Here is a 20,994-nt window from a genome sequence, read left to right as displayed (position 1 = left end):
ATGGTTTTAGGTCTAACATTTAAGTCTCTAATCCATCTTAAATTAATTTTTCTACAAGGTATAAGTAAGTGATCCAATTTCAGTCTTCTACATATGGCCAGCCAGTTTTCCTAGCACCATTTATGAAATAGGGAATCCTTTCCCCATTTCTTGTTTTTGTCAGGTTTGTCAAAGATCAGATGGTTGTAGATGTGTGGTATTATTTCTGAGGACTCTGTTCTGTTCCATTGGTCTATATCTCTGTTTTGGTACCAGTACCATGCTGTTTTGGTTACTGTAGCCTTGCAGTATAGTTTGAAGTCAGGTAGTGTGATGCCTCCAGCTTTGTTCTTTTGGCTTAAGATTGTCTTGGCAATGTGGGCTCTTTTTTGGTTCCATATGAAGTTTAAAGTAGTTTTTTTCCAATTCTGTGGAGAAAGTCATTGGTAGCTTAAAGGGGATGGCATTGAATCTATAAAAAATATGGAATACTTCACGAATTTGTGTGTCATCCTTGTGCAGGGGCCATGTTAATTTTCTCTGTATCGTTCCAATTTTAGTATATGTGCTGCCAAAGCAAGCACTTTTTTCTTTTTCTAAGACAAGAGCCTTGCTCTGTTGCCCAGGCTGGAGTGCAGTGGTGTGATCTTAGCTCACTGGAACCTCTACCTCCCAGGTTCAAGTCATTCTCCTGCCTCAGCCTCTGAGTAGCTGCGACGACAGGCATGCATCATCACACCAGGCTAATTTTTGTATGTTTAGTATAGATGTGGTTTCACCATGTTGGCCAGGCTGGTCTGGAACTCCTGACCTCGAGTGATCCACCCACCTCAGCCTCCCAAGGTGCTGGGATTATAGGCGTGAGCCACCACACCCAGCCTCTAATCATTTAAAATGCTCTGTGTTTGCTAATTCTTACTCTATCTAGTTCCTGGACCAGCAGTTGCTTCAAATCCAAGGCAGTAACTAACTAACAACAGCACTTGCATCCTGATGACAGTCTTAGCCCCATCCACCTTAGGTAAGAAACTAGAAAAACTGGATATATCATGGGCTAAGATCAAAAGAACTGTTACAGAGGGCCTAGAAATATCTCATTCTACATTTGGCTACACTTTCCTACCCCTTCTTTTGCAGGATTACCTGACTTTAGCCTAATGCTAAACTATGATCTATTTCTAAGAGTATCTTTCTCTATACTGAAATTGCTGAATATTATGTATATATATGTAATATATAAATCAACAAAATTCACAGACTTTTTAAGATTCTAAATTTAAACAGATATAGGTACATTGTACAATGGAATAACCTTTCCTTTTCTTGTACTCAAATAAGAAAACTTCAGTTGCCTCAAATATAGGTAGACACTAAAAATAGTTAATTTAATAATGATAGAGAAATATTCATAGAGGCTAACATTGCAGAGCAGGGTTTATACTACAAAGATTTTTAAAAAATATATAGTCTTTCAAATTAATGTATCTGACTACCTTTTTCTAATGCTCCTGCTTCACCTGCAGCACATCAGACAAGGTAATAATTTATGATAATCATATGAAAATATACAATTAATATTCACCACCTCTCATTCCTCATCACTTTAGACGATCAGTAATGCAGAGTGAAAATGCTGTCAGATTTCTAATTGCTTTGTAATGGGCTTGAAACAGGGAAATCATTAAAGGCAAACAATCTGTCATTTGTCTGTTACTTTAACTATCTATCACACCAAAAACTCATTAAAGAAATTGCTAATGAGCTACAAAAGACTAGACTCATGGTGCTTCTACAGTAGATTAAAAGTAATACTATGAATTGCTGAAAATATTTTAAAATATGATATTTTGTGGAAATTCATCAGAAAATATCTATTCTTCAGTATATTTTTTAAGATGCGTGGTTTCATTATTTTGGCATTTAATCCATCATTGCAGAAATCCCTTTAGCATACAAGACTTGTTTTTCTCAGTCTCTAAATAATTAAACTAAAAGGTTGCAAGAAGCTGAAATGCTAAATGTGTTTATTACTAGTAAACTGACATAAGTAATAAAAAACAGACTATATTAACCCTGATGTTAAGTGAAGAATGCATTTTAAAATTTAATTTTTACTCTCATATCTCTTGTGGATTTAAATTGTTGAAGCTGTAATGCTTAATCATCTTAAATAATGCTATCATCACACAAAAATTATATTCAATGACTGAATTTGAGCACAATAATATTAAACTGTGTGTAATAATATTAACCATTTTGAAATATTTGAAAATATTAACCAACACTAAAATGTCTCATAATTTTACTTCATGTAATTTTAGGGGAGGAAACAAATCATTTTTTTCAGTGAGCACACATTTTATATGTATTTATGCATTCTACTCTTCCATATGAGAATACTTAGCATTTAAAAACCTATACATAATGACATAATCTTCTTATTTTAAAAACAAGAGTCTTGCCTTACATTTCAGAAAAATCAGTTGTGGAGTAACGAAAATAACAATGATAGGCTATATTAAACCGTTTTCCACTGCTTATGATTGAATTTAAGTCATGAATTTAATTTCCTATAACAAAAGATGAGGCTCATTAATAAAGTCAAACTTCTATATATATTGACCTATTCGTATCTATTAGAATTCACACAAATTAAAAAACCTGAATGCAATAACATGTTTAGCCAGGTGCCATAGTTAACATACACTAGTGAATTCCACACTAACTTCAAAAGGTTCCATAACACCCTGGAAACATCTTCATTATAGTCTCTAATTGACTTAAACAGACTTCAAATCAACTGTTTAACACATTTTAACCCACAAATTAACACCCCTTGATCGTTCAGATTAACCTTTCTTGTGTGAGTCAATTACATAACAAAAATAAACTTTTCAAAAAAAATTCAGGATTAAAAAACTAAAATAGACAAAGTAGCACACTTTTAAAAACAGTACAGACAGTCCCTGACTTAGGATGGTTTGACTAACAATTTTTTGACTTTACATGGTGTATATTCTACTGAATACATATTCAGCAGAAACCATACTTTGAATTTTGATCTCTTCCCAGGATAGTGATATGTAATAAAATAATCTCTCATGATGCTGGGCAGTGGCAGGCAGCAGCAGCTGCCAGTGAACCATGCAATCTCTCAGGGTAAACAACCAATACTCTATGGTGTACTGTGTGCTAGATGATTTTGCCCAACTGTAGGCTAAAGTTAAGTGTTCTGAGCACAATTAAAGTAGGCTAGGTTAAGCTATGATGTTCAGTAGGTTAGGTGTATTAAGGCACTAATAATATTTTCAACTTAAAATGGGCTTATCAGACATAACCCCATGACATGTCAAGGAGCTTCTATATATAAATGCATATCCCCACATGACTGGAAGAGATCACCACACATTTCAGGGTAGTTGGAAAGTGCCCAGAAAAACCAGAGTGGTGATAAGAAAAAAGAGAAAAGGGCAAAGAAGGTAATGGGGGAAAAAACAAGTTGGTATTTGTATGACTATTAAAGATAAACAGGAGATGGATTACAGACAATATTTTTAATAGGATCATGGAATGATTAAAACATCAGATGTGAAGATATGAAAACAGGAAGAAAAATCCCAGATAAGATAAAGACCTATAAGAGGTCTGAAAAAAGTTAGAAAGAACTGACACATAATGCTAAAAAACAAGAAAAACACAGCAACAAGTGTGGTGCCCACAAAAAATATTTACCTCTTCCTCTTTGTTTCTCTCCTGCTTAGTGTACTGCCTTGCACAAACTCAACGAAAGTTCACTGATGATGACTATTGTCAAAATGGAAAAGGAGAGAATAGACTGAGTTAAGACAACCAACAAAGGGAAAAATGAAAACCATTTCTAAAAGATGAGCTAGGATTGTTCATCAGAACCGATTCTCAATACTATCTAAAGCTTTATGCTAATCTACCAAAAATAAGAAGAGAGGAAGTTTTTTCATTCTAGTCATTCGCCTTTCCCTTCCTTCAAAGCACTATTTAAAACTTAACACTTCATACACCTTCCTGGATTAGCTTCATCTTGATTCAAGGATTTCAATCATTCAATTAATCTATTAATTAAAGTTATTAATTAATACCACAGCACCTGGTATTTCATCTGGCCTAGTACTTCCTACAGTTATTTCAGTTCCTGTTTAAATGTCTGTTTACCAAGATAAACTAAGCTTTGAGAGGACTACAGTCAACTTTGTTTTGTGTCTCTTGTAACTAACGGAGTGAGGGCTACATAAGAGAAACTCAACAAATATTTGTTGATTGAGTCAATACATGAATGAAGGGTGTATATATATCGTTGTCTTTTAAAAATCAAATAACTAGCTAATTTTTGGTGGTTTTTCTATCTTCACAGTAAATTATAAGTTGCTCTAGAGGCAATCATTCAATTTCGGAACATAACCATAATGTCCCGTGGTACTTAAAAACAGCTTAGTTCACTGGTATAAAAATCCTGAAATTCAGAATTAAAAATCAAGGAAATGAAGGAATAGTTGGTGATAGAACTACCAAAACAGCCAAGTAAATATAATCCTAGAATAGGAAATAATTAGCAGAAGTACACTAAATATATATATATATACACATAATATAGATTTCCATTATTATCCATCAATGAGAAGCACAATTGACTAGTATGACATCAAATTAAGAATTTGTGAATGTCTGGTGGACTTTAGTTTATGGCAGGCATGTACTAAAGTGATAGGTTTAATAACAATGTCATTTTTTGCTACCATCATGACAAAGGATCTTAAACTCCTGATATATCTATCTACATCCATAGCACTTGATCAATCATCTTGGAATCAAATATTTAATATATGCCTACCTTGGTTATGTTAGATGCTGATGACACAAACTAAAGTTTTGCCTATCCTTTTAATTTATTCTGAAGTCCAACCAAATGTATAGTTCAACAAATATTTGAGTTTGATTTTATTTTTCCAATTCAATTGTTTCTTGCTTTCATTTGCTCTCTTTAGAAATTCCTAAAATACTGTTATGAATGTCTAATATTCTAATATATAAAAACTGAGCAACAACTATTATTAATTAATGATAACGATAATAGCTAACCTTTACTGATTACTTACTATTTTCAGGCACAACTATCTCATTTAATTCTCACAACAAATCCATAAGGAAAATACTATTGTTACTCCCATATTACAGAGAAAGAAACCAAAGCACAGAGAAGAATTAAGTTCACATAGCCAGTAACAGGAAAAGCCTGGACTAAACACATATGTTCTGACCCTAGAGTTCATGCTCTTAACCATGATACTAACATAGTTTATATTTCTACTATGTAAGTTTCATATAAAATGGATAAATTGCCTTCTGAAAACAAGATACTGAGAAACAAAACCATTACAGCTATGTATCATTAGAACTCCAGAGAATGAGGCAAGATAGCTGGTTCTCAGTTTCTCTGAGGAGAGGTGTTCTTGCTCTCAGAAAGCTTGCAACCCAACTGGGGAATCAGAATATATTCTAAGGAAAACAATATACCGTGATATACAAAGGACTTGCTATAAAAGATAAGAGGCGGCAGTAATTTCTAAGGACTAGGGTATCATAAAAGGCTTGATGGAAGAGATAGGCCTTAAAGGAGGGATTATTCTGATAGGAGGAAGAAAAGAATTAGGGTATTATAAGTAAGGAGTAGCATTTGAACACAATTATTGATGAAATATTGTTACCAAAACACCAGGAGTTCCATCTATGTCTTGCTGCTTGCCACCCAAAAAGCCAATCACTGAGACAATGATTATTGTCAAAGAAGAAGGCTTTAATCAGATGCTGCAGCCAAGGAAATGGGACATCAGTGTCAAATTTGTCTCCCTCACTGACTAAAATTAGGGGTTTATATAACAGGGAAGAAATATTAACTACGTATGAGAAAATAGGAACTAAGGAGGGGTAAGGAAGCAATAATGAAGAATGAGGGGTCTGGCATCTCATTGTCTAGATGCAGTAATCTGGTGAGTTTTAGCTCTTTGATACTTGTTGAGAGGTCTGGGCGTCCTTTCTTGAGGAAGGAACTCAAATAAAGATCAACCAAATGTGGCTGGGCGCAGTGGCACATGCCTGTAATCTCAGCACTTTGGGAGGCTGAGGCAGGCAGATTGCTTGAGCTCAGGAGTTCCAGACCAGCCTGGCCAACATGGTGAAACTCCATCACTACAAAAAAAAAATACAAACATTAGCCAGGTATAGTGGCATGCAACTGTGGTCCCAACTACTTGGGAAGCTGAGGTGGGTAGATGGCTTGAGCCTGGGAGGTAAAGGCTGCAGTGAGCTGAGATCATGCCACTGCACTCCAGACTGGACACCAGGGCAAGACCCTGTCTCAAACAAGCAAACAAAAAGATAAAATAAACTCAAGTTTCAAGCTTTCAGACAAGAAGTGTCCATTTCTATGTTTATTAATAAAAAAAAAACCCAATAAACAAAACTAAACAAACAAAACCCTGCCTATGGGACTATTGGGTTGGTTTCAGTACCATGAAAAGATCCAATTGTTTAAATGTTTAATGTATGGCGATAATAGGGGAGGCTGGAAAAGTAAGGATCATATTGAAAAGGTAACTTGAATGCCAGGTTAAGGAGTTAGGACTTTATTCTCTAGACCTGCCCTGCTTGATACAGTAGCCACTAGTCACATGTGGCTACTGAGCATTTGAAATGTGGCTAGTTCAAATTGAGGTGTGTTCAGGCACAATATATACCAGGTTTTGACGACTTCGTAGGAGAAAAGAACGTAAAGTATCGCCTTAATAATTCTTAGGTTAATTAATTTTGAAATAATATTCTGGGTATACTGCATTAAATAAAATATATTGTTAAAATTAATTTCACCTGTTTCTTATGTGCCTAATGTGGATACTAAAAAATTTAAAATTACATAGGTAGCCTGCACTTATGGCATACATTCTGTTTCTATTGGAAAGTACTCTTCTAGAAAATCGAAAATGAAGGAAGCTTAATGATCAGAAATTTATGTAAAAATTGTTTTAAGAAGCTTATTTTGGTACAAGCAGACAGCGTGTAAGACAACTGTTCTCAGTCAGTAAGCCAATGGCAAGAAAAGAAAAAAACAAGGTTGCAGTGAAGAAATGGGACACCTTTAATTTAAAATTTAAAAGATATTTAAGAGACAGAACAGCTAAATGGAAAGTGTACATTTTGTCTGATTCTGAGTCAAGCAAACCAACCAGAAAAAGACATTTTCAATTAACCGTGAAAATGTAAATAAGGTCTAGATATTATGTGACAGTCCAATAATGACATTATGGAGATAAAAGAAAAAGTTGGTACATTTTAGGGATGCAAACTAAAGTATGTAGAGATGAAATGAAAAAAAATTTGGGATTGCTGGGAAAAAAACTATTTCTTACTTTCCAAACCCCAATAAATAAATGAGGTAACACAATAACCTAATACAGTAGTAAATCAAAATAAAATGCTTTTGCTGTAAAAAACAAAAAACCTGGAGTACCAGAGCATATCTACCTATACAAGGAAGAACCAACAGTAGACAGAGGGGAGTTTGAGGGCTACAGATGTTCAAGGTGGCATCATTCTGACAGTGCTGTTTAGCAACGCATTCACGACACTACTTAATTCCATTGCTTTAGGTATTTCCATAAGGCCACACAAGAAAGTATGATGGAGCCAGGACTAAAACCAGATGCTCTTTGTGTCTGCCTTTAAACTTGACAAAATCCTGTGGAGAACCTAATCTATACTTTCATCTTTAGATTTTTAAACTTGCTTGTTTCATTCAGTTATTCTTTATAGTTCATAACATCATTAAATAATTGATCATATTAGATTATTTTATTTATTCTGCTTAAGTTTATCTTGACTGCTTCTCAAACTCAGATTGGTAGAAGGATAAAAAAGAAGGAAAGTAAAATCTAAACAGTAGCAACAAAACCATTTAAACATCTCTAAGTGAAATTTATGTCATGCTGGCCAAAAATAAAATGTAGTTTTCATCGCCAGGTGCAATGCTGGGAAGTGGTGTTAATGTAAAGTAAGCAGCACAAAGAAGTAATAAAAGGAAACACAGGAATCAGAAAGGGAGAAGAAAGAGAGGAGAGAAGAACACCACCAACACCACCAACAGCAACAGCAGCAAACCCCAACAGTGCCCATATGCAATGCCCCCTAACTGCTTCCAAGAAGAGCAGTTCATTCTGTTTTCTGTAAGCTTGAAAGATAGCATAGCTGCCCTGGGAATGTGTAGACTTGCTGAGTCCTTGTTCTGCTGCTACCCAACTGGCTGTTTGGCCTTGATCCTTGATGTCTTTCCTCATCTATAACACAGTGGAAATAATAGCACCTGCCTTACTTGTCTCACTGGGTTGAAATGAAAGCAAAGTGAAATAGCAAATGTGAAAGAATTTTGGAACGTTTTCATGTTGTAAGTTGGTTGCTAAAGTCTAAAAGAAATATTAATAATTACGTTGAATATCTTCTGCAGAAAAAAAATTAAACCCCATCCCCCGCAAATCTAGCCCTACCTGGCATAGGTTTTGGTTCTTTTAATTTTCGAATGAGAACATTGTAAAGGAACTGTAGGGACGAGAGTAGCATCAGGTCTCCCCATCCTTCTCTTATCCTTGCCCCCGCACCCCTCTCTCACCCCAGAGTTCAAGCACCAAACGAAAAGATTGAGAGTAACTCAGGGTACGGTAAACGAAGGAAGCTTTGAAGAAGGCGGGGAAAGCCTGGGATGGCGAGAGGGGTGCTCGCTGAGGAGGAGGATAGAAACGACAGTTGCGGGGCCGGGACAAGAGAGACTTAGAACGAAGCCAAAAGCGCCTTTCTTCACAGTTCGGGAACTTACTGGTAGTAAACGCCACTCCATAGAAGCCGTGACTGGTTACCATAGCGACCGCCTCGGGGTGGGCGGAGCGTCGCTGCTGAGCGGTGCCACCGCCACAACTGCTCGACTAGAAACGCGGACACGTCGGCGCAGTGACTTCCGGCGGAAGAAGAAGCCGGTCCCGAGTTCTGGCCGACTGTAGGCAAGGAGTGGGCGGCGGCGCATATGGGAAGTTAGGTAGGTCTGATGTCCTGTAAAGTGCGGAGAGGGTGCCCGCCAATAGCTGGGTGGGTAAAGCCGACTGTGAATGGAGAAGATTCCCGAGTCCCCGGCTGTTTCGTTAAGTGTATATAGCTGTGGGAAGAGGTTGCCTGATTTCTGGGGCTCCTGGTAGGGTCTCTTCTGGAGCGTGGAAGACTGGCGCATCCTCGCGTAGAGAGTTTCACTCTGTCTTTGCGAGGTCTCAGCGCCTCTCCAATAACAGGGGACTCTTGTTCTCTACCTGCTGGTGCTGATGTTATTTCGCATATCATGCTCTCCAGGCAATCTGGAGGAAAAGCAAACGAGAAACATTCAGAAGGAATACCCCCAAATTTATTTTAATTCTTTGGTATTCTGTTTTGCTTTTTTTTTTATTCGTTCATTTTGTAAATATTCATTAAGTTCCTCCAGCGTGTTTAGTGAGTGCTTACTTGTGTGCCAGTTTTTTCATAAGATTAGCAGAAATACCTTCTTAAAGGTTCATACACCACCCAGTTCATTATAAAATTCTTTTTTAAAATGCTGTTGTATATTTATTAATTAAGGTATAAACATCTATCGTGAAACACCTAACACATTTTCCATACTTGTCGGTACACTTGTACGTGGAATTCTTGGGGCATTTTAAATAAAAATATATGCTTTCTCAGGTTTGCATTATAATCATGATTTACTCGACTAAATATTAAAGAACTTACAAAAGTAGTACTTACTTTTTTCTTAGATACATGGCAAACCGTAATGAATTGTCATTAATATTTCTATTCAGCTAATCTGAGAAGGCCCACTTCTGGTTCCATGGATGATGGCTGCTGAGCAGATGCCCAAAAAGGATTGGTACAGCATCCTAGGGGCAGACCCATCTGCAAATATGTCAGACCTAAAAGAAAATATCAAAACTCATATTAATGGTGAGTCTTTTCTTTCAGATTTTAAATCATGAGGGGAAAATATTAATTTTATATGAAAGCACAAATTTAGGTTTCCAAAAAATAGGATACCAGTGGCAGGAATCCAGGTGTTAATTTGATTTAATTGAACGTTTCAGTAATATTGCAGAAAAACTTGATTTGAGGTGGGAAAGCCTGGTTAGGAGCAGGAGAGCTGAGTCAGGCTGCTTGAGTTAGAATCTTGAGTCCATCTCTATCTGAGAATTTGGACAAGTTACTTTTTCTTATATGTGCCAAGGGAGGATTAAATGAAATAATCCATGTGAAATATTTATAAGTGTTGTTACATAATAAGCAACAGTAGCCACTAGCCACATGTGGCTGTTGAGCACTTGAAATGTGGCTAGCCTGACTTGAGATGGACTGTAAGGGTAAAATTTACATTGGATTTTAAAGACAGTATTTTAAAAGAGTTAAAATAATTTAACAAATTTTATGTTGATTATGTTGATTAAAGTTCACTGTTTTTATTTTTCCTCTACGGTGTCCATCTGCTGATAAACTTCTTAAAAGAATTCTTGATCTCTTATCTAATTTTCATATCTAGCATTTCTACTGGCTCTTTTTTTAAAGTTTCCATCTCTTTCTCATCTTTTTATACATGTTGTCCACTGTTTCTACTATATCCTATAATAAACTTATCACAGTTAAGGTCTCTGTCTGATAATTCTTTGTAGTTAATCAAACAGTTTTTATGTGGATTATATGTTGAAATGATAATATTTTGGATTACTGGCTATTTTGTGTTTTATGTGCATAATATGCATGCATGTATTTGCACATATCCAAGTTTGTTTCTCTTGCATTTTACTTTTTTAACATTGCATATGTAGCCTGCATTTATACTTACATTATATTTCTATTGGGTAATGCTGATTTAGACCATTTATACACTAATTATCAGTTGACTTTTCGTTGTTGTTGTTGTTGCCCAGGCTGGGGTGCAATGGCGCGATCTCAGCTCACTGCAACCTCTGCCTCCCAGGTTCAAACCATTCTCCTGTCTCAGCCTCCCAAGTAGCTGGGATTAAGGTGCATGCCACCACGCCTGGCTAATTTTTGTATTTTTAGTAGAGACAGGGTTTCATCATATTGGTCAGGCTGGTCTCAAGCACCTGACCTCGAGTGATCCTCCTGCCTCGGCCTCCCAAAGTCATGGGATTAAAGGCACGAACCACCACGCCCGGCTGACTCATTTTTTAAAAAATGAATTGTAGTATTTGTAAATATATTTTTCTGAACTTTTATATTCATTTTTTCAATCTGTATTGTGATGCTTCTTAAGGCAGTGTCTGTAATTCTATACTGAAGTCCAGTTAACTCAGTTTATAAAGAGTAAAGAACCGTTATTTATATAGAATTGGTTGTCTCTTCAGTTTAGACCAGTTACATCAATGTTGTTTTGCCCAAACTATTAATGTTCATTGTGAGAGACAGTAGCTGTTTTTCATCATTAGGATTGTACTAATATTCTTACTTTAGGAAGTATGTCGGACTAAATGACTTTAAGGTACTTTTGCCTCAGAATTTTAAAATTTCTGTCAGCAGAATCAAGTAGACTTTATTGAAAAATATCCTAATATTAAACCATCCTTGTATCTCACTCAATTGGGAGATGAGGCTGGAAAAGTAGACTGGATCATGCTGGTTCTTGTAGGCCATATTGGCCTTTAATTGGCCAATGAGAAGCAGTCTGCACATAATATGTAGTATCTGTCAAACAGCAAAGTGGATAAACCATTTTACGTATGTGCTGACAATGTGTCAGAGAGTTCTGGTTGCTCTTCATCTTTGCCAATATTTGATGTTATTGGTCTCTTTCATTTTGGCTGTTGGAGTTTTCGCAATTTTGCCACTATTGACATTTGGGCAGGATAATTCTTTGTTGTTTCGGCTGTCCTGTGCTTTGTAAGATGTGTGGCAGGATCCTAGATGCCAGTAACAACCAAAAATGCTGCCTGCCTATCAAAATTGCCACATCCCATGAGAATCACTGTACTACTCTACAGTGTCTGTAGTCATACCCCATTGTGGGGTTGTTGCCTTTTAAAAATTTCTCTGATGACTAATGATGTTGAGCCCTTTTTAATGTGATAATTGGCCATTTGTATAATTTTCTTTTATGAAGTGTTTTTTTTTAAATTAAATATATTCTTGATTCTGTGTATATATGGTATATATTTTCTCCTAGTCTGTGATTTACCCGGTCATTTTCTTCATGGTATCTTTTTGATGCAGAGTTTTTTGTTTTGACAAAATATAATTTATCAAATGTGTGTTTTTATAGTTAATACTTCCCATCTTCTCTAAGGTTATGAGAATATTCTTCGATGTTTTCTTCTAGAAGTGGTCATTTGCTTTTACCTTTAGACTTATTTCTGTGTATGGCGTAAGATGTGAGGTCATGTTTTTATTTTTCCTCAGTATAGATACTCAGTTGTTCCAGCATCATTTGTTGAAAACTTTTTTCTCCATTGGACTATCTTGGCAGTATGAGTCTATTACTGGACTCTATTCTGTTTTATATGTTTATCCATTTACTAATACCTCCATCTTGATTATTGTAGATTTATAGTCAGTCTCAAAGTCATTGTAAAGTTAGTTCTCTAATACTCTCCTTTTCAAGTTTATTTTGGTTATTCTAGTTTGCTTATATTTCCACAGAAATTTTAGAATCAGCTTGTAAATGTCTTCCAAAAAAAATCTTGCTTGAGTTTTAAACTGGGATTGCAATAATACATATCCACTTTGGTAGAATGGGCATCTTAATAATATTGAGTCTTTGAATCCATACTTAAGACGTCTTTCATTTCTCTCATCAGTGTTTTATAATTTTCAGTGTAGAGGTCTTACATATCTTTTTTTGATTTCTTTCTAGTTATTTGTTTTTGGTTCCATTGTAAATGGTATTTTAAAAAATATTTCATTTTATCGGTTGTCGATTGATAGTATATAAAATTATAGCTTATTGTTATATACTGGTCTTTTATCCTACAATCTAAGTAAATTTGCTTTTTAATTTTAATAGCTATTTTTGTCAATTTCTTAGAATTTTCTGCCAACACAATTATGTCATTTGCAAATAACGAGAGTTTTAATTCCGTCTTAGCAATCTGTATGTCTTTTATTTCCTTTTCTTGCCTTAATGCACTAGCTGGTTGCTTCTATTAAATGTTGCTTCTATTAAAATGTTGCTTCTATTAAAATGCTTCTATTGAAGTGTTAAGAGCAGATATCCTTGCCTTGTTCTTGATTTTAGGAGGAAAACCTTCAATATTTTACCAGTAAGTATACTGTTAATTGTCTGTTTTTAAAGATGCCCTCTATCAGCTTGGGGAAATTCTTCCAATTAATACTTTACTAAGAGTTTTATGATAAATAGGTATTTAAATTTGTTAGATCTTTTTTTTTTTTTTGGGTTTACTGAATTTTGCATTTATTGATCATTTATTGATTTTTCTCATTTAATTTGTTAATGTGGTGAATCACGTAGATTTTTCTTAAGTTAAGCCCACTTCTCATTCCTAGGATGAACAAACTTCACTTATCATGAAGCATTATTATATTTATACATGGAGGGATTCTAGTTGCTATTATTTTGTCTTGGATTTTTATGTTTAATTTCATGCTGTATATTTGTCTGTAATATTCTTTTCTCATAATATTTATGTCTAAATTTATTATCATGGTTATGCTAGCCTCATAAAATGAATTGTGATTTCTGGCTTTATAGTGAGGAAGAGAGGTGGAGGTCTAACCATGTTTTTAGTCTTGACCAGTCTTTCTCTTGTTTAATTTTGCCCCTCAACTCCACTCTCAAAGGTACTTGATGCCTCCCATTCCTCAATTTCTCCTGCCTCTGTGTGAATGAACTCACTTCTTTTTCTCTTTCACTTTAGACTTAGGTTTCAGTTTTTGCATGTACACTGAATTTGTTATTTATTGATGAATTTTCCATCTCTACAAATTTTGATATCTTTCGCCTGTTTTTTTCTCTTCTCTCCTGTTCTTTCACCTGTTTTTTCCTCTTCTTTCTTTTTTGTTCTTACACATTTATGCCTTTTTTTTAAAAGAAATTATTCCTTTGCTGTTACTATCAAGGAATTTTCAGTGGGAGGAAAGTGCGAGCCAGTTGCTGTGGCTCACACTTGTAATCCTAGCTACTCATGGGGCTGAAGCAGCAGGACTGCTTGAGCCCAGGAGTTCAAGGCTGCAATGAGATATGATTGTGTCACTGCACTCCAGCCTGGGTGACAGAGCAAGACCCTATCTCTTATTAATTTGCCATTTAGTGGAAGCTCTGAACTATTTTCTTTTCCCTTTAGAGGCCAGATACCCGTCTGTGGCAATATGCCTTTGCATTTGCACTCTGCCCATCCACTGCCTCACCTGATTCTCACTCATTGTTTCAAGATGATCTTAGTTGTAATCGTGCCTCCACAGCTCCCTGCCATGTCCGTAGTACATTTCATGGTATTTCTCTAGGACAGGGGAGGTGTAGCTCTTAAGATAAGGAGAATGAGGGTAGGTGGACTGTAATAAAAGGCTGAAATTTTTTCTGCTGCTTTTCTTTTGGAAGATGAGAGAGACTTGAACATGTTTACACTGTATGGGAAGTAGCCACGGAAAAGCTTGTGATTGAAGTTACAGGAGAGTTTGAATAATTAACAAAAGCAGAAAGGGATGGGATCTCAATCATAGGTAGAAGGATTAGCTTTAGGTAAGAGACAGGACAGACCTGTCTTCGTTGTTACAGGAAAAAGGAAGGAAGAAAGATGGTTGCAGTAGCCGGTTTGTTTGTAGGTTTGGTAGCAGAAAGTTGATGAGCTCTCATTTGGTACCTTCTTTTTATTCTCTGTGAAGTAGAAGACAAAGTTATCTGTTGAGAAGGGTGAGAGATGAAGTGAAGCAGCAAATTACAAGAGAGAGAATTTCAACTAGCATTATTTGGGGAAGGCTTCTTGTTGATAGCTATGTATACTAGGGGAGCAAGAAGTCTCAGCTAACAACCTGGCAGCAGGCAACAAGAGACAATACATCTGATATGATTTGGCTGTGTCCCCACCCAAATCTCATCTTGAATTGTAGCTCCCATAGTTCCCATGTGTTGTGGGAGGGACCCAGTGGGAGATAATTGAATCATGGGGTGGAGGGGTTCCCCCATATTGTTCTCCTCATGGTAGTGAGTAAGTCTCACAAGATCTGACGGTTTTATAAGGGGTTTCCCCTTTCACTAGGCTCTCATTCTCTCTTGCCTGCCGCCGTGTAAGACATGCTTTTTGCCTTCTGCCATTATTGTGAGGCCTCCCCAGCTATGTGGGAACTGTGAATCCATTAAACTTCTTTTTCTTTATAAATTGCTCCGTCCCAGGTATATCTTTATCTGCAGTGTGAAAATGGATTAATACACCATCTCATAGCATTTTGCCCTTCTTTTGCCTAGGTTGATGTATCAGTGGTCCTTATATTACAGTTTAGCACAATAATTTATAATCATAATTTTGGCCATGAGTTATGTTCGTTTAATTCTGTTTAAGAAGGCAAGGAAGTATAGAGTAGTAAGTGTGTAATTAGTAGCACGTGTATTGTACTTAGCAGTTTACAAATACTTTCACATCTGGTTTTATCTTCTGTAAGGTAGGCTTTGTTACCCCTATATTTGTACTTGAGAACATGAAGGCTTAGTTACAGTTAAGTTGTTTGTCAGAAACAGAATTAGTAAGGGTTATGATCTAGGCTTGATCATGTATCCTCTGACTCTAGATTCTCTCCCATTATATCACACTTCTCATAATTGCCATCTAAAAGGGTTTACTGTTGTTTAAAGGCACAATTTTTATTTTTTCTGGATTTCCATGGACCTCATTTATGCACAGTTAATTAAGTATTATGGAAGGTCAGACATAATTACTACTTTCTTGTAATTTTGAAAGGCTCTAGTTTTTTATGGCTTATAAAGTGAAATTTATTTTCTTAGTCTTTTGCATAAGTTTAGACTTTCTAATAGATTTAAGGAGAAAATTATAAGGGAAAATCATATTATTTATAATGTTTATCAGATTTTAAAACAAAGATAGGCTTTTAAAATTCATTTTCTTGTTTCCCNGGTTTACTGTTGTTTAAAGGCACAATTTTTATTTTTTCTGGATTTCCATGGACCTCATTTATGCACAGTTAATTAAGTATTATGGAAGGTCAGACATAATTACTACTTTCTTGTAATTTTGAAAGGCTCTAGTTTTTTATGGCTTATAAAGTGAAATTTATTTTTCTTAGTCTTTTTGCATAAGTTTAGACTTTCTAATAGATTTAAGGAGAAAATTATAAGGGAAAATCATATTATTTATAATGTTTATCAGATTTTTAAAAACAAAGACAGGCTTTTAAAAATCATTTTCTTGTTTCCCAATTAGAATGATCACATTTTGTTAGTCTGTGTTTTTCAACAGTGTCACAAAACAGTTGGAGAATAAAATTACATTCGACTAACAGCATTTTGTATCTCATTTTTTAAAAAGTCACAGGTATTACATGTACTTTTCTAAGTTCAGAAGACTTTGAATTTAGCACCTCCTACACAATTAGTTGTTTGGATAAAATATTGCTAAATCGTAGGCTGCTAAGTTTACAATACATGTTGATTTAATAAATACTGTTTCCTTATTTCAATTTTTTGTCGATGTAATGCTTACTCAGGGTCCTGATTCTGAAAAAAGTCTTACTGAGATATTTTAGAATACTTTAAAGATATATATATATATACACACACACACACGTAAAGTGCAGAATTAACTTTAAAGACGTTATTCACATACCATACATATTATATATTGTAGACATACATATTGGCCTGCTGTGTAATAATTTACAATATAAAAAAAAGTGATTGAACCAACATTTTTCAACATTGTTTTATTAATAGGGACTTTACTTATTAGTAAATCAATTGTGAATTGATTTTAAATTTTTTTTTAGTTTTCTATTAAAACAATTTGAATAGTACTCCATTGCTTTGAAATGATCTAGGGTCCAGAATGATTAGTTATGTTATTCCTATATTTTTTGCAGTTATGCTTGTGAAAATTGCTGTTTACTTAAGAGAAAGCTTCATCTCAAAAGCTTTGTCAAATTGAGAACTGGGGGTCTTTTCCCATTGATGCTGATAATATTACAGGATACTTTTCAATTGGAAAAGAGTTATTGTATTGGAAAATTATATGCTTCTGTTATATGTTCTATAATCTTAAAGAAAATCCATGTAATTTGAGTCAGGAGTGTGCAGGATAGTCTTGTTCTTAATGTTGGAAGGGTGTAAAATACCACTTAATACTTAAGTGGGCATTCAGAGGGTCTCATTTGATTAGAAATGGTTGTATATAGATTAGCTTTAAGCTAGTTATGTAATCCACTTTAATGTCTTGAAAAAGAAAGTAGAAAGGGTTCCTGTACTATAGTCAGAAGAAAATTATCACATTGGAAAAGAAGGGAGTTAAGAACAAATCTTTAAATAGGTCTTTTGAGTACATTACAAAGCAAAAGTGATCTTGATTACAGGAAAGGTACTTAGGCATTAAGAGAAATTTTGTGAAAAACATCTAGGAGCGTGCTAAGTAAAAATCAGGAAGATATGACTTGTCTTGTAGTCCACATTATAATTTCTGTTACCATAGTTAACTGTTTAGCTGTCATCTAGGTATTATTAACATATAGAATGCACGATATGTAACAATAAATAGTTATGTCATAGAGAGACTCTATTATAAACAATTCTTTTTGATGATAAAAGTGGTAGGAATAGCATTTTAAATGAATAATAACTTTAGCTAACATGTGGCACTGAGTTTCAGACACTCTTGTAATCACTTCATGTGAATTAACTCATTTAACTCTGCAAAGTGCAATATCATTATTATTCCTAATATATAGATGGGTAAACCAAGGCTCAGAGATTAAGTAACATACTGACAAGTAGCAAGAAATTATGACTTTACATATACTTTGAAAACTGTATTTTAAAAAAGCAGGCAGTCAGTTACCTTTCCAGTGGTTTTTTTAAAAAATATTCCTACCGCATAAATGCAGCAATAATAGATTATATCTTTAGAGAAAAGGTAGTATTTATGTTAAAGATACAGACTAGTGAAAATTTAAGCATGAACTCTACAGGGAGGGAAGGAAATTACACTAGAAACTTGGTGAAAAGTTTGAAAGGTGGCAGTGTGGTGTTGTGGAAACCTCAGTTCTTACCATGCCTGATTATTAATTAATGACATTTACTTCCCCAATTCCTGAGGAATGTAAAAATATGTTAAGAAGTTCATTTTCTTTTATCTTACCCATTTCCACTAAAATTGTGCTAGGACAACTAAGGTGTGTCGTAACATAGATAAACTCCATGGGCCTGAGTTTCTTCATCTGTAAAAATGAGATGCTTATACTACATTACTCTCTAAAGCCAGCTCTGGTATTTGCTCATTTTTTTCTTTCTCTTATTATATTTTCATTTGTCTTGTAGCTCAGGGATCCCCAATCCCCAGACTGCGAACCAGTACTGGTCAGTGGCCAGTTAGGAACCAGGCCATGCAGCAGGTGGTGAGGAGCCAGTGTGCGAGTGTTACCACCTGAGCTCTGTGTCCTGTCAGATCCGCTGAGGCATTAGGTTCTTATAGGAGCACAAACCCTATTGTGAACTGTGCAGGTAAGGGATGTAGGCTGCACATTCCTTGTGAGAATCTAATTAATGCCTGATGATCTGAGGTGGAACAGTTTCATTCTGAAACCGTATTCCCTACACCCCCATCCATGGAAAAATTGTTTTCCACAAAATTGGTCCCTGGTGCCAAAAAGGTTGAGGACCACTGCTCTCACTGACCCACCAAGTCTGAGAATTTTTTTCTTAATTTAACATACTGTAAGTAACTTTTGGCAACCCAAGATTGGTTTGTTGACTCATAATGCTTGCAATTTAAACAGAACAATTAATTGAGACTGCAGTGGTAATGTGTCTCTCGTTTGCCATGTTTTTAAGATGAAAAATATCCCCTTTATGGCTTGTTTAAAATGTCATCATTGATAATGCTTTTAAGTTGGAAAATCTGAGTATAAATGCTCCACAGTTTCCTTTTACAGAGAGTGAAAGAAAGAAATTTTTGTTTTTCTTCTGAGACAGTCTTACCCTGTCGTCCAGGCTGGAGTGCAGTGGTACGATATAGTCTCACTGCAACCTCCGCCTCCCCGGTTCAAGCGATTCTCCTGCCTCAGCCTCCCAAGTAGTTAGGATTACAGGTGCCGCTACCACACCCAGCTAGTTTTTTAAATTTTTTTGTATTTTTAGTAGAGATGGGGTTTCACCGTGTTAGCCAGGCTGGTCTTGAACTCCTGACCTCAGGTGATCCACCCGCCTCAGCCTCCCAAAATGCTGGGATTACAGGCATGAGCCACTGTGCCAGGCTGAAAGAAATCTTAAAATAACTTTCTAATTATCTTCTGATTTACCTAGCTGATAGGAAATATATGAAGGATGATTTAGGGCATTATTATATTTATCATGTAGTCTAGCTTAAAAGAATTATAGTGTTTCAGAGACTCTGAAAGAATCTAGCTAAAAGAATCATAGAATGTCAAAAACTAAAGAAAGACAGATTGCGGATATGGAAGATGAGCACAGAAAAGTAGAACAAAGACACATACTAAATATTCAAAATCGAGTAACATGCAACGAACTTGCAGACCCAAAATCATTTTCAACCAGTAATATTAAGCAAAAATTAACATGGGAAAAGTGAAAGTTTTGTTTTAAAATATATTTACATTTAGAATTTCCTTATGATTTGGTATACGTTATTTTCAGTTACTCCAAAATACAAAGACAGGAAAACATCTTTATCCAGTCATTTCTAAAGGGATTAATATCCCACTTTCATTAAATTTTGGAGTTCTAGAAACTGGAGTGATAGTTGTTTTACTTTTCTTTTTTTTTTTTTTAAATAACTCGAACTTATTTATGTTTCTTATTAGGATGTATTTCTTTTAGGCATTTAAAAATAAACTATTGAGGTATAATTTATATACAATAAAGTGTACCTATTTTAGTACCTTTCAGTGAGTCTTGACTACATATATGTGTATAATCAACACCATATCAAGATATAGAACATTTTCATCGCAAAAAGTTCCTTTGTGCTTCTCATTCTTCCCTGGGCAACCATGGATCTGCTTTCTGTTGCTATAGATTTCTTGAGGCATTATTTTAGGCTCTAAAAACATCTTGATGTTTTATTTGGACTTTAAGGAACCAAATTAGTAAAGATTTTTAAAGAGAAATTAATTTATCCCTTCACCCACTCCCGAAGAGTAAATCTTATTATAGCACGTTGCATAGTATACTTTCAACCAAAATGTTTTATAAGAAGTCTGATTAGTGCATTTGGGTATGTTACATGGGTGTTGTATGGATTTTATATGATTAAAAGTAGTAACTATTACTTGTAAGGTATACATAAAAGCATACCTCTTGAGACATGAAACATCGTTAAAATTTGACTTCAAGTAAATCATAAATTTTTAGCTCATGAATCCCCTTTTACTGGTTAAGGTTATTTGTGTTTTGACTGATTTTTCCCTTATTTTCAAATTCACATGTTCTTATTAATTGTAATTTTTATTACATATGTGTGCTTGAATTGTTTTCTGTGTCACAAATACAATTAATGTTGTTGTGCCCATGTTATCTACAATTCAAGATCAAATGGATTCTTAAACTCAGTAATGGAATATAAAGTCTCTTCTCATTCTGTTAAGATTTTGAAATTGATTGTAAATTGAGCATTGTTATTGGTGCAGTATGTAGGATAAGTGTCTGGAAGAGACATATCTTTTTCCCTAAAGCAACTTAAACTAGCCATTCATTACTTTTGGTTATCTCAAATATAT

At 35.1% G+C, this 20,994-nt stretch overlaps 2 protein-coding genes across 2 annotated transcripts in view; one reads left to right on the top strand and one right to left on the bottom strand.

Moving 5' to 3' along the window:
• LOC108537959 (doublecortin domain-containing protein 1) overlaps nt 1–8,954 on the bottom strand; it is a 69,337-nt gene extending 60,383 nt beyond the window's left edge. The window contains 2 exon segments of the mRNA XM_017885737.1: nt 3,712–3,783; nt 8,873–8,954. The gene's annotated coding sequence lies outside the window, so the exon portion shown is untranslated.
• Nucleotides 8,955–8,985: 31 nt separating this feature from the next.
• Nucleotides 8,986–20,994, top strand: part of DNAJC24 (DnaJ heat shock protein family (Hsp40) member C24) — a 66,258-nt gene continuing 54,249 nt past the window's right edge. Inside the window, 3 exon segments of the mRNA XM_017885760.1 lie at nt 8,986–9,088; nt 9,882–10,003; nt 10,005–10,023. Of these exon segments, the coding sequence (XP_017741249.1) occupies nt 9,915–10,003; nt 10,005–10,023 (108 nt within the window). The 5' untranslated portion in view covers nt 8,986–9,088; nt 9,882–9,914.

This window comes from Rhinopithecus bieti, unplaced genomic scaffold (genome assembly GCF_001698545.2).
Source record: "Rhinopithecus bieti isolate Rb0 unplaced genomic scaffold, ASM169854v2 scaffold_13558, whole genome shotgun sequence".
In the NCBI taxonomy this organism is placed as follows: domain Eukaryota; kingdom Metazoa; phylum Chordata; class Mammalia; order Primates; family Cercopithecidae; genus Rhinopithecus; species Rhinopithecus bieti.
This window is presented reverse-complemented; position numbering and strand designations above follow the sequence as displayed.